This window comes from Lepisosteus platostomus, chromosome 13 (assembly GCF_059453375.1).
Source record: "Lepisosteus platostomus isolate fLepPlt1 chromosome 13, fLepPlt1.hap1, whole genome shotgun sequence".
NCBI lineage: Eukaryota > Metazoa > Chordata > Actinopteri > Semionotiformes > Lepisosteidae > Lepisosteus > Lepisosteus platostomus.
The window spans coordinates 44928246-44941948 of record NC_142623.1 but is presented as its reverse complement, the minus strand read 5'-3'; the positions used below and the strand labels follow the sequence as shown (position 1 = coordinate 44941948).

The window sequence follows — 13703 nt, the reverse complement described above, 5'->3', positions numbered from 1 at the left end:
CTGCCACGATTCCACTGATGTCTGGAAGAGACAGCAAGAATTGAATGTGTCAGTCACTCGCCACAAAAAAGGCTGTCTTCCCAAACCAAGGCAGACTGCTTCAACTAGCTGCAGATTTCAGATGAAAACTGAGCTCCATCCTTTTGTTTCCTACATTCGTGCACAAGAAAGGTTCTGTTTTCTGCTACTGCTTTTTGCTATAAATGAACTCGAGCCAGCAGAGTATCTATAGGCCTGACGTGCCGCTCCTACAGTGGATACTTCTTTCAGTGAGCCTTCATCTCTTTTTAAACCATGGGGCATGTTGACTTTCCTTACGAAGTCAAGCCCCTTGTAGGAAAGTGCATAACACTAGAGTTTGGCTGATACTTAATCAGCAAATCCCACTAATCTATCGCTGTTATCGCCTCCTTTATTTTTAGAGATTACATGATCTTTGTTGTATCCCCTCACAGTTTCATTGGTTTCCATCTCCTGACCCTCACCAGGTCAGCTGAACTATACTTACCACCTCCCTGCTACACAGAGAGTGGTTTCTAAAATGCTCATGATTCTCTCTTAAACCACTGATGAAAAGAAATCTCATAGCATGACATCACATTTCACATTTGCAAAAACATCAGTCTGAAAATATGTCCTTTCACTGATTTAATTATTTATTATAATTATTATTTTAATTATTTCATTTAAAGCTCTATTCTCTATTCCCTCTATGTGTTACATAATATACTGTAGTAGTAAATTCAAAAGTATAGGAAGTATTAGAAAGTACTGTAAATAGTATTCAAAAGAGATTAATATTGCATTCACAATTAAAAAATAATGTATTTTGTAATGATTATATTGGTTGTCTTGTCATCTTCAACAATTTGTTTTTAAAAGATGACCAGTGCAAAAATGAATTTAACAATATCTTGGATATGAATGTATCCATGCTGCTTGTGAATTTCATTAAACTTCTTGTAGGAGTTACCAAAAGCTATCACATCATGTAGAATACATTATAACCACTTCTTTAGACTCTACAGAGCACATTAGGCACTCAAGGATCTTTAAGAATTAAAGAAAGTTTGCCAGACATGTCCTCATTATTTTCAGCTCTGTTAAGTAGCAAAGACCCAGGTTTTTGAATAGTTTGGAAGGATCCAAAAAGTAGAAGCTTTTGATGAAATCAAGACATGAGCAACAGGGATTCAAGGGAGTATGTTTTGGGTTGTTTTGCAGTTTATAAAAACTAAATGGAATATATAAGGTTTACCCCAGTTATTATAAGAATTGTTAATGCATGAATTCAACCAGTGCAGAAAAAGCTAATTTGCTGAGATTGGTCTTTGAACATTTAGTTTGCCATTATGGTTCTGAAACTCAGTGTAGAGGGGGAGTACTGAGTAACTTGTTTTCTTCTGAAATGGGGGTAATTTTTGAACTAGAAGACAAAACAAGAAAAGCAATTTGAGGAAGCAACTTAATTGGGGAAGAACTGTTTTATTATTATTATAGTAGAGTTTCTATCAAGGGAAGTGTGCAATAAAGTACACAAAACATTTGTAATACCTTGTCAATTATTGTTAATACTGCTTCTAATAATGTAATGTATTATTCATAACAGAACACTATTATCCAGGGTGAGGAAGAAAGAGAAGTTTTTGAATTGCCGATAAACCCAGATGGGCTGAATGGCCTCTGTTCATTTCTAATCTTTCACAAGCTGGCCAGCATGTCTCTGGGAGGTGGGAGGAAACTGGAGCACATTGAAAAATCCCATGTGAATCCAGGACGAATGTCCAGTCTCCAAACTGAAGGTGTTCCAGGCTGGAATTTAAGCCAAGAGCTTTGAGGCCACCCCATCAGGTTTCCATTAAACACACATATATACAGTATATATACAGTACTGTATACATCAGACATAAAGGATAATAACAATAGTGATATAAAATAGTAAAATACATTTCTTTCTATCATCTTAAGTTTATAAATGTGCGACTTGTTACTGTTAAAAAGCCCCTAGAGATTGCAAGTATCAGTGATGTAACCTGCCATGTTACATGTGTTGTATTTGCTGTGCCTTACAGTTGGATGTTGTTTTATGTTAAATTACTTTGAATGTAACTATGTTGTTATATGGTTCAGCATAATTTTTGCCATATTTATTACGTAAATTACTCCAGCTCACGGCACTGAGTATATTTCTAATAATTTAAGTAAATAAGGATGAACCTCTTCACGCAGAAAAGGTTCAGAGAAAACTATCCACCTGTCTGTTTGAAGCATCTGTGGGGGTCTGAGATTTTTGGAATATTTCAACACTAGTAACCAAACAAGATCAGGTGAATGGCCTCTCAGCATCCGTATCTTTTTTTCATTATTAATGTCTTGAGGACCATTTGCAAATCACGTCTAAATAAATGGTGACATTGAACAACCCTCTGGTGGTCAAAGGGAGAATTGAACTGTAAAAAATGCCTTTTCGTTCCTGCAGCCTCTGTGCACACCTCTTAGTTTTTTGTGATGTTCCAAGAATGCTCCCGAATTTGTTGTTTTATATTAAATACATTTTGTTGTTTCTAAACATATTATCTGAAAACATTAAACATATTAACTCTTTAAGAACAAAAACACCAGTATTCCTTTTTCAGTGTTGCACTGCCATCATAAATGGGCATAAAGCAATCAGATGATGCAATTCCACTCCCCCTTTTCATCACCAAAAAACATAACTCAAGCACAAAAGTGATTTGGAATCAATTGCCACCATTACATGATTTCTGAACTGGCCTGTCCTCTCTCATCTGAGTCACTCCCAGAGAACAGCTGTATTAAAATGGCACACGCACAGGCTACATGTAGTGTGGTCATCTAAGGACTAGGAGTGATACTTTAAGCCAAGTGGCCTGAGAGAGCTGTTTTCCAAGGCTAGTGACGGAGACAGTGATGCTACACAGAGCGCAATATAGGGGACTGTCCTCTAGGGAATCTCCTTACTCTAGAGGTTTTCATCAAATCCTAAACCTGGTTGTACCTGGAACTGCCTTAGTCCTATGTAAATCTTCCAGGAACAAAATTCTGTTAAAGACAGTAGGGTTCTGTTTCCCCAAGGACAGGCTTACCATTTGAAATGAATGTTCTTCTCCTTAAGTTCACCTTCTTTTCCGCTGTGTGTTTAGATTTTTAATAAGACATGCTGGCCTCTTCTTGACACTGAATCACTGCTGTGTTTTACTGTATACCTGTGGTAATCATGATTTATAAAGGAACACTACTGGAGTATAGATTCTAAAGATAGATTATTTCTTCTTGTACACTGCTGTGCAGGGTAGGTGAGACATTACGACATTCTGTTCTCTCTCTTTGTTTTGTCAATGAGAATCCTTGGCATCTTTAAAAGACAAAGTGCCTTATACAATACATGCATTTAGTTTGCTGTCCAATTGCCTTGTCACATTTCTAACACTTTTTGTATTACCCAAAAACGAATCTCATTAATGTGCAAGAATACAATAACGCCTGCCAGTCCCCCACCACCAATTAGCCATTTTCTCCAGGGCTTTGTCTGACCTGACCCCTTTCCTACTTACTAGGCCGGCCCACAAGGCAGCATCAAATTTGGTCGTTTTTGTTTCTACTCGCGCTCATGATTGAGATTTAAAGCCTCATTGTTTTGGACTGGAATGCCAGAATTTCGCAGTAAACAGCTTTTCAAGAAAGTAAACTTGGATGTGTCAAATGAAATGCCTGGAAGAGGTGGCATCTATTATTGTATCTTAACGCAAACAACTATTGTGTCACTTCTTGCAATATTGTTGGAATTCATAAAGTACTACAGATTGTTAAAAAAACTATTAATATCCTTTGACAGGGTTATTATTTATTATTTATCGCTATTATTTTTTAAGGCTTTCAGCATTGTTTCAAAATATCTGCTTTAAAATGTTTGGAAAAAAAACAGCGTTACAAAAACCTACATAAACCTATTAAAATTTAAGTGTCAAATGATCCTTTTTTATAAACAACAAATCATTTAAGATATCTGTGGACACTTTTAAAACACATTGCTGAATGAACAAACTTTAAATGGTTTTAGTATAAGTTTTGTGTTACTGCACATTATTACATAGTTCTATTGTTTAAATATGTATTCCTCTAAAGGGACAACAGGAATTATATTGCATACAGCTGCAACGAAGTTATTAATTATAAATTGCTGAAATGCATTCCATTGTAAATACAACACACACACACCATAATTTCACAAGAAAATGTCTGCAAATTATTTTACAACTTTTTATTCAGCTCTATTGCAAGCAGTATGAGACCACCACTATGGTTAAGTCACAATTTGTATCAAATCTATTTGATAGAAAGTAGTGTGCCACTTTGATGTCATCAAGTATACACAATATTTCTTACCTTTACTCCAGTTCCAAAGCTGCACAGTGCCTTAGTAAATGAACGTGTTGAGAATTGGTAAGAAGCTAATTACTGTTATTGTTAAAAACAATAATAAAGGGCTTTGTAATTATTAGTAACACAGATATGTTGTATATGTCAAATCAAAGTGCTGTTCACCTTTCAAGTGCAACAGGGCAATTTTCTCTGCTGAGTTTGGTGGCAGTTTGTTACCTACTGTAGAAAGGTTACAAACAAGAGGAGGAGGTTATACCCATTTAGCTTATTTGCTAATAGCTAATTGACTTGGTTATCTTATACTTCTTTTAAAAAGCAATGGTATCAACTGCATCAACATGGTTAGGTACAGTAACTTCTTCCAGACTACAACAACCTTTTGTGTAAAGAAGAACACCTTGTGTTCTTGGTTTTGAATGCATTTCCCTATAGTTTCCATTTGTGTCCCCTAGTTTGTGTTTTGTTTTTAATTTTACAGAAGTCCATAGGATTGACTTTGTCACTTTCTTTGAAGAATCTGAATACATTAAACATGAAATGTCATGTTTTCCAGAATAAAAAGGGTTCAGTTCTATTAGCTTGTCACAATCTTTAGGCCTGAGATTGTGGGCGTTGTCACTCTTTTCTAGACTGATTTCATAGCAGTAATATTGTATGTGGTGACCAAGGTTGGACAATATATTCTAAATGAGGTTTTACAGTATGTACTGCATTGTGCAATTTTAACACATACTGTATGATACCCTGACTAAAATTCCACTCTTCCACTCTAACTATAAAATCATAATATTTCCTTCTCTGTTCATACATTGTCTAGAAGATGTAAGTGATGTGAACATTGACAGTGAAGTATTTTTCATAGATAGTGTGACCATCGCGGTTCTGCGCGGGCTCGTGCCCTCAACCACCAGATCCGTCCCGCAGCACCTGGGGCACGAACCCGGGTCTCTGGCGTAACGCAACAGGAAACCAGCCACATGAGCTAAAGGAGACCTCCCTCAGCTCAGGCAGCTGAGGTCCCTGCTACGCGCAGGGAGGGCGATGACGTCACCGTGTCCAGACTAGCTCCACTACAATAGCTTCTTGTATTCCCATCTTAAATTGTACTTATAGTTACAGGTTTTGCTACCTGTGTGCATGAATGCATTTGATCACATTAGATGCCATCTGTTTTATGTTTTCTGAAGTACTGATTTTTTGTGATTTAGAGTTTGCTAATCCTCCTATGTTGTTATCTGCAAACTTGACTAGTTAGCTACTTCTTCTCTATCTGTTATGCTGTGGAGCACATTTCCCAGGTGTGGCTTGGGTGCTTCCATTACCTTAGAAGGCAAGGTCAATGCTAATCTATGTAATTGTACTGAGTGATCATCTTCAACCCAAGTTGCAGCATTACTTTCCATCAGTGAGGGGCATCTTCCAGGAAGACAATGTCCCCGACCACAGCGCACATGGGGTCACCCAGAAGTTCGAGTAGCTGATGATATGGACTTCTTAGTCCTCATGTCTGAACCCAATCACGCCTTGATGGGACATTCTGGAGTGATGCCAGAATCGGGGGTTTCCACCTCCATTGACCAGGTGTAAGTTGACTCTCATGGAGGAATGGCGCTGTGTCCCTGTCATGTCCATGCATAATCAGACACAAGCCTCCTCTAACTCCTGCAATCAGAGACTCATTAACTAATCATCCAAACCGTCAATACCACACCACGGTATTTAAGGACTCCTTTCCCGACACATTGCTCAGTATTAGGTATCCCACTGGAGCTCCTTACCTTAGTCTCTCATCGCTCTCTGTTCCCTGAATCTCTGGCTTACCGACCTACACCTGTTATGACTATGACTTCGGATTCTACTTACTGGTAAAGTACGCTTGGCTCACATGAAACCTGTTTTGTTTTTTTCCGTTCACCACGTAAGGTGTGGCTTTGATTTTGGCTACTAAGCGGTAATGGTCCCTCCCGCAGAATTGCTGAATGAGGTAGACTCTGTACTACAGCGCATACTGGCCATACAGGACTTTACATGGGTGTTTACATTTTTCTTCGCTATCTGTAGTTTGTCCTGTTTTCTGTGAGTTTGATTTTGTTGGGCACACATGCTAGAATGTGTGATTTCACGGATGAATATTTTTGGGTGGAGCTGCTTTTCTAACTCCCTGTTTTTTTCTTAGTTATGATGATGGGTATTGGGAGTTGTCACTAAGGGCAAACTGTGATTGACAGGTTACAGTTGTGAGATACAGCTGGTCTGATATGTGGGAGAGTTGTGACCTTTCCTTCTCTGTGAGTTGTTTCTTTTGTTCTACCACCTTTTAAAGTTGTAATTATGTTGTAAATCTATCTACATTTCCTCTCTTACCTCTGTAGTTTCAGAAAAAAATCTTAAATAAAATGCTGCCACCTTAACTAGTCCTGGTGTAGCTGCTGTTTACTGAAGAATTAACGAAACAAATGATGCCATTTTTGTGTACGAACCCAGGGCTTAACATTGGAAAGAGAAAGATCATTATGGTCTCCCTGAAAAAGTGCTGTACCATCGTCTCACCATAGACTCTTTGGGGAATGAATCCTCTGTGTTGTGCCCTCCTTCCCATCAACAAATGCAGCTCTTCCTTAATGTAGCATAAATAACATAGGCAAATTTACTTTAAAAGAAAATAATTCATGCAAAATTAGTGTTAAAATAGTTTGAATAAAATATCAGAGTGTTGAAATTCGAGTACTAGGAGTATAGGGGCACAAGTGTTTAACTTGTGCAGGCTACGTTTGCCTTCCACTTTTAGAAAATGTCTATTTTAAGTAAGATAAAAGGCTTTTAGGTTCTAAAATAAGCCCTGCTGATACCAGCGAATTTGCTGTGTAGTTAACCTGCATTTCGCATGACAGGAGCAGATTGCAACAAACGGCAAAATGTGAAAACATTATCACGAACGCCATCGGATACAAGCTGAAACTAGTCAGATACAACAAAGTATGTAGGGAGAGGGTCCTTTTACCAGTGAATGAAATGTAAATATTTGTAGGAAGCGGCTTGAAGCAGCGGACACTCTGATTTCACAGGTTACCTTTATTTGGAAGAATGTGCTTCTAGTACCTGTTATAAATCAAACAATTTTTGTTTAGAAAAGAAAAATATAATAAAGCACCCCACACACCTCTAACCGAAAGAATCCCTGCTTTGAAATTCTTGAAGGAAAAGAGATTACTGAGGCAGATACCGAACAAGAATATTCCATTTAGACATGTAGTTGCCTCTCATGTAACAGAAAACATATCTTTTTAGAAAAAGTTACCACATGGAAACTAAGGCTTTCAACTGGGATATTTTCAGAATTAAACCTTTGTGTAGACTACTGTGTACCACTTAAATAAAAACACAAAAGGGAGAAAAGGCATTGACCTTTTGAGTCTGTTTGTTTTACAAAATTCCCAGTTAATTCCACCGTAGCATGTATACATCTACATCTTCTGGTTCTTATCTGTTTCACAGAACTTCCCCGTTAAAATAAAAAATGCTTAAATTGAAAGACAGTTTACCGTGAATACAAATGCTTGTGATACTAATCAACCTTCTGAGTCCATTCCATGTAAGAGACCAAATATCTTTCGTACTGAAAAAAACAGTATAGGTATTTCCATCCAATATTTTGAATACTGTAGTTTATCTACTGTATTTGAGTGGTATTTTAGTGTGAATATAGTACATACAAAGTTCTAGAGGGGTTTCTGTCTTTGGTCAGAAAAGCCTCTCGTCTGGCATTCATCTTATCTAAACATCACATTAAAGTATTGTATTGTATAAGTTGCTCATATAACTGTAGTCCTGAATTGAATTTGTTAAATCAGCAAGGTCTCGAAGTTAATAAAGTAAAACAGGAAATATTTTATTCGTGATGCAGTTTTATTGAAGAGTCTGTGTGTAACTCGATCCTCACAGTTTTCCCCACCTTCTGACTTGCCCGTTTTGCTTTTTTTATTTTAGTTATTTACAGTATGATGCTTATGTGTTAATAGCAGCAAAGTGCAGTGAAACATGTTGAAGGCAAGGAAATGGTGCAAAACAGTAGGTTTCCTTATATGTGAAGGATCTGTTTAATCCTAGAGATGGAGGAGAGATACAGTATAGTGACAACAACTAATGTTCTTTGCTTGAGATGTAGGTTACCTATTCACTGCGAGTGTGATTAGACAACCCAGGGATAATGTTTTTAGAGCTTCTAGGGGATCAATGAAATTTAAATTTGAAAAGATGTAAAATCACCTGGTGTGGCTTCCATATTGCTCAGGAACCTAATGGGGCAGGTGAGTAATTTAGCTGGCTGAAGTGTGCAGGCTGGATGGGCCTCTCCTGTGAGTTAACTTAATGACCTCATGCGAATTCTCACACTTAGGGGCATGCATGGCTGCACTTGTCTGGCAGTGTCAGTGAGTGAACAGTTAAAGGACTTACTGCAGTGGGAAATGCCTCTCTCTTTCCCTCCCTCTCTCTCTAAGTAGGTGTATCCCAACATTGTGTGTGATGGGTGTTGCTTTATAAAGCAGTAAGGGTAGTAGGACGTCCACAGAATAAAGCTCCTCTCACTAGATCCTGCTTGCAGCTCTTTGGGATTATCTGTTCTGGGATTACACACAAGGAAACACCACAATGCCTAGGGATCGAAAAAGGGAAAAGGGAGAAAAGGGGTCCAAGAATCAGAGGAAAGGTGGCAAGAAAAACAAAGGTAAAGCAGAATCTGTTCTCAGCAGCAGAGTGACATGTTAAATCACAGGGGATTCATACAGATTTTTTGAAGGTTGTTTCTTGTCAAAGCTTGCAGCTTGTTGTCACACATAGAAGCTTAATTTGGAAAGCAAGTAGCTGCACATCTCTGGTTGGAGGGAAGGTAGATTTAATTTGCTTATTCTTTGCATGAAGGATTCTGCTAAATTGGATGCTTGAGCATGTATAGCTAAATTTAAGCATATTTTAAATTTAGTTTGTCTTCATTTCCTTATTGGTAAGATGTTTATAACCAGTTTAAGCACAACTTGGTTACTTTATTAAGAATCAATCATAAACAGATCGCGCTGAAGTGATTCCAACAAGTGAAAATTATTTAAATATTACTTTACAAACCTGATGTCTATTTTGCTGTTATTAATAGTGTTTGTAGTATTTTAGATTATGATACTGTTGCTGCATGGTTGTAAAACAGTGGTTATTTCATGAGAGAGCATGTTGTACTTATATGCCAGTCTGTGTATTTAAGCTTTTCAAGAGTCTAATGTGTCAGAACATACACCAACAATGGTTTAATTTGCTTTTTCCCTTAAAAACGGCAGAAGCAGTTTCAGGTGTTGTAAAGTACAGTATTTACTCAGTTTGTTACACTTGTGTTGGATTTGAACAGAGATCTTTTCTTCTGAAGGTTTTTGACAGTCACCTGGGCACATTCTGAAAGGGTTAATTAAAATTAAGTTCCTGAATCTCACCTGAGCACAACATTTCAGACAAGCCCTTACTAACTGCATGTAATCAGTTAAAAAAATGGTAAAAATTAAAATTTCTCTGATGGAAAGAGCATAAGAAACCCAAAACAGTATATAAAGTAAAATTCATTATAGCAAAAAACAGCAAGGACTTTACCTCTGGGCTCAGATATGATTTTTAAATTCTATAAAAAGTAATACCTATACTAAAGTAATTATTTAATGCAATGCCAAATGACTAAGAGCCTTCTGAGAGTGTGCCATTACTAATGGTCAGGAATGCATTTTTAAATATAATACAAAATGCATTCAGTTCTTGAGATATACTCGATAAATCTTTTGGCAAAAAGCATTAAAACAATTCTGAAATATGAGTAAAACTAGGTATATGGCAGAATTGCAGCTTGCTGTCATTGGAGTCAGTAATTCATAATTTGCCTCAAAGTTTTCACAACTTCAGTAGCTGTTCTGAGGCACTGTAAGATCTACGATTGTTTTACTCTGAGCTCATATGCTTGTGCCCTGCAGCTAAAGTGGACAAAAATGTGAGCTCTCCTTCACAGAGCTGATAACAGAGATACTGATGGCACGATTACAGATGCGTTATCCTGTGTTTACTCCACTCAAAATTGCTTGTGTATCTTTCGGGATTCTATTTTATCCACTGTAAGAAGGAGTCTTTGGTCACGTTTCCTTATTTTCTGAAGAAAATAAGTTGTTCATTTAAAAAAAACAGTAAAGTGGGTTACTCTGCAAAATTGAGATGTAGTTCTTTATCGTCTGGATGTTTACAAATTAGTTCAAAACAATTCCCATTAAAAGCGCTCTCTGAGTGGATTGATATTTCTTATCCTAATTTATTTTTGAATGATAACAAACTGCATCATTTTTAGAATAAGAGAGACAATGTAGGCATGCGACCTTGCAATATGGTACTTGAAATTATTTTGCACTTTTTGATTCTTAAACTTCTTCGGCTCAGAAAGATAAAACATGACTGGAACAACTGATTCCATTCACAGCTTTCTTTTTGTACCATTTTCTACCTCACATAAAACATCACTGCAGATTCGTGAGATATTGTTGCATTTTATGTTGACTTATTTTTATATAAAAAAGCAGGAAAAGATTTCCATTTAGCCCTTAACGTAGAGTAGCAAACTCAGGAAAATGCTTTGACAAAGTGCTACATGAGGATGTAGGAGTGTGTGTACTATCTACTGTACCTTGGTGTACAGTGTCTGTGTAAGTTCTTTAAATAATCTTTTTTACAGAATGCTCATTGTTTTGAAGAGTTGAATTGCAGTCTTATATTTCACCCTTAAGGGTTGAAAATCTTATAAATTGAATTTCCTACTAATTTCAAACCCAACCTTTTCTGAACAGAAAGCGGTGATCTTTATGATGGGCTGTTTAGTCAACTAGCTGCTGCTGTGACAAAGTACTGCAGTCGGTCTTCATGTGATCTTAATCTGAAAGCTTTATCTACCAAAAACATTGCAAACAGAGTTATTCAATACGGAAATGAGTAAAATCAACAGAATGTTGTTAAGATATGTTTAATTTAGTTTATCCTTCAAAGAATTGAAGAAATTTTTAATTAAATATCTTGTTGGAAGAACCATGAAATGTTAGCTGCAATGGCCTTTCAGACAAACAGTAGAGAAAATATTTGATGATCAACCCATTCAGAAAGTCTTAATCTTGAAAAGGTAAAACATTGCTCACATATTGAAATATATTCATGCACAGCTCACTGCTTGCTTATGGATATTTTAAATAATTGTTTTCTTCATTGGATAATGTGGCTGTAATGTTTCTGAATCTGGGTTTCCTAAAAAGTAGGAGAGAACATAAAGAATTAAATACTATAAACATTAAATTTTTAACAAAACAGTTTTAAAGAAATGATATGTTGCATTTACAAAGGCTTTTATGAAAGTTATGTATGTAACTTTTTATTTTTCAAATGCATATTTAAATATGTACTGTATTCATATGTATATGCAGTATAAATGGGGTGTCCACACAGTCCTTCTCTACCCCTCACTCTGCTGCTCAATTCTTGTTGAGTCTGAAAACTATTTAAAATTCAAAATAAACCATCATGTGCCTTAATTTTGTTTTTCCTGTTAATTTCCAAACTGGACTGCTAATTAGATGACATGCATGTAAACCTGCAGTGTTGCCACAGCAGCAAATAGATTTTGTTTCAGAAGTCATTCTGAGGAATCCATCTTCTAGCAAGTAAGTAAGGCAAGTAAGGCTTATGTAATCTTCTGGAGAACGGATGCATATTGTTAATGTCGGTTAGCATGTGTGCGTCTTGAATACATTGCAGTGTTGTTTGAAGTGCTGGCACTTGATTCTCAGTGCCTTTCAGTCTCAGCAGAGTTGTAATTAAAGCCAATTTGTTTATGTCTTTCTTTGAAATGTTATGCTCATGGTATTTGTGGTGTTATTATTTTTAGTATTATCTGAGCTTTCAATGTGGTTTTGTGTTCAATTTGACATCTTGTTGGTTAACTGTTATATTTTTCAATCAAAATATTTAGATGCATTTCTTAACTGCAAACTGGCATGCATGTGGTTTCACATTAAAGCTGTTTTAAGTCAGTGATAGTGCCATTTCCGTAGCCTGTGTAAATGTATCCTATATATAGGAAGTATTTTATAAACAGTTGCTCTGACGGTTATTTCATATTATTTTTTTCTTTTATTGTGCTACTGTTAAAGATATTAATGAGTGCATTCAAAGCAGTAAACTAATTAGTGCATTCAGAAGAAACATTTACTGCTATTTTTGCTCCTTAATATCCACTGCAACTGTATTTTTAAAAGTTTTATGGAAATACCAGATTCAACCTCTCAGTTTTCTTTGTTGATAGTTTATACTAATAAGGTAGCTTTTTATAAATCATTAAACATCTAGGCAGCAGCATCCTCTATGCAATAAGAATAGCGCACAAGGTCAATGGGTGTTGATTATGGAGCTTTCCTCTTTTTTCATAAACAAAATGGAAAGGATCTATTGATTTTAATGACTGCTTTAAAGACAGATTGAAGGAAATAGTAATTTATAAGTACATCTTTTCAGGAGGAGTACCCAAATGGTGTGACACCTAATGTTAGAGAAAATAGAAAATATTACTTTATTGTTCTAAGCAGAATTATTCAGTCTGTAGCATCATAGTCTTTACATTTTGTTTTTTGACCTTTAGAAAGGGATATACTGTACTGTTGGAGAGAAAACTTTCACTTAAATGTCAGGTATGATAAAAATAAATCAAATGGCTCTTTATTAATTAAAAAAAAGTGTCTGTTATATATGCACATCAGTGAAATTCAAGGTTGTATTGCTTTCAGCAAACGTTGCTCTTTTTGATTTTCTGCACTGTCCAGGAGCTGTGAATCCAGAGGTCTCTCATTGCTTACGTTTGCCTTACAGGCATGTTGGTCTTGTACATCGTCTCCATTCTTCCTGGGTGCCCTGTGCAGGTCTTATGGCAGCTGCGGATGGGGGAATACATGCACCCTCAGGGCTGTGCGGTTTCAGCTGCAAGGGTCTTAGTCTGATGTTAAGAATGTGCCTTGAGGACTATGCAAGCAGGGGCTCTGCCTTTCTGCAGTGCGACCTTGGCCTCCCTTCAGGTCTCGAATTTTGTTCAGTCTTCAGTAGTGTTTCCAGATATTGCAGCTTATTGTGTTTTTTTTTCTTTTTTTTAGATATTATTCTGTTTAATTTTACATTGTTGTTCTTTATGGTGTGCAAAGCAGTCTGTAAATAGTATGCCCTGCCATGTACAGTATGCAAATATGAAATAG

At 36.5% G+C, this 13703-nt stretch overlaps 1 protein-coding gene across 5 annotated transcripts in view; it reads left to right on the top strand.

Moving 5' to 3' along the window:
• LOC148650764 (pro-neuregulin-2, membrane-bound isoform-like) overlaps nucleotides 1–13703 on the top strand; it is a 307325-nt gene that overhangs the window by 189770 nt on the left and 103852 nt on the right. The window contains exon 1 of one of the 5 annotated variants that reach the window (XM_088604911.1): nucleotides 8961–9130. The exons of the other annotated variants lie outside the window; for them this stretch is intronic. Coding sequence (XP_088461037.1) covers nucleotides 9055–9130 — 76 coding nt within the window. The 5' untranslated portion in view covers nucleotides 8961–9054. Of the gene's footprint in view, nucleotides 1–8960; nucleotides 9131–13703 lie in introns of those variants that run through there. 5 annotated transcript variants of the gene reach the window in all.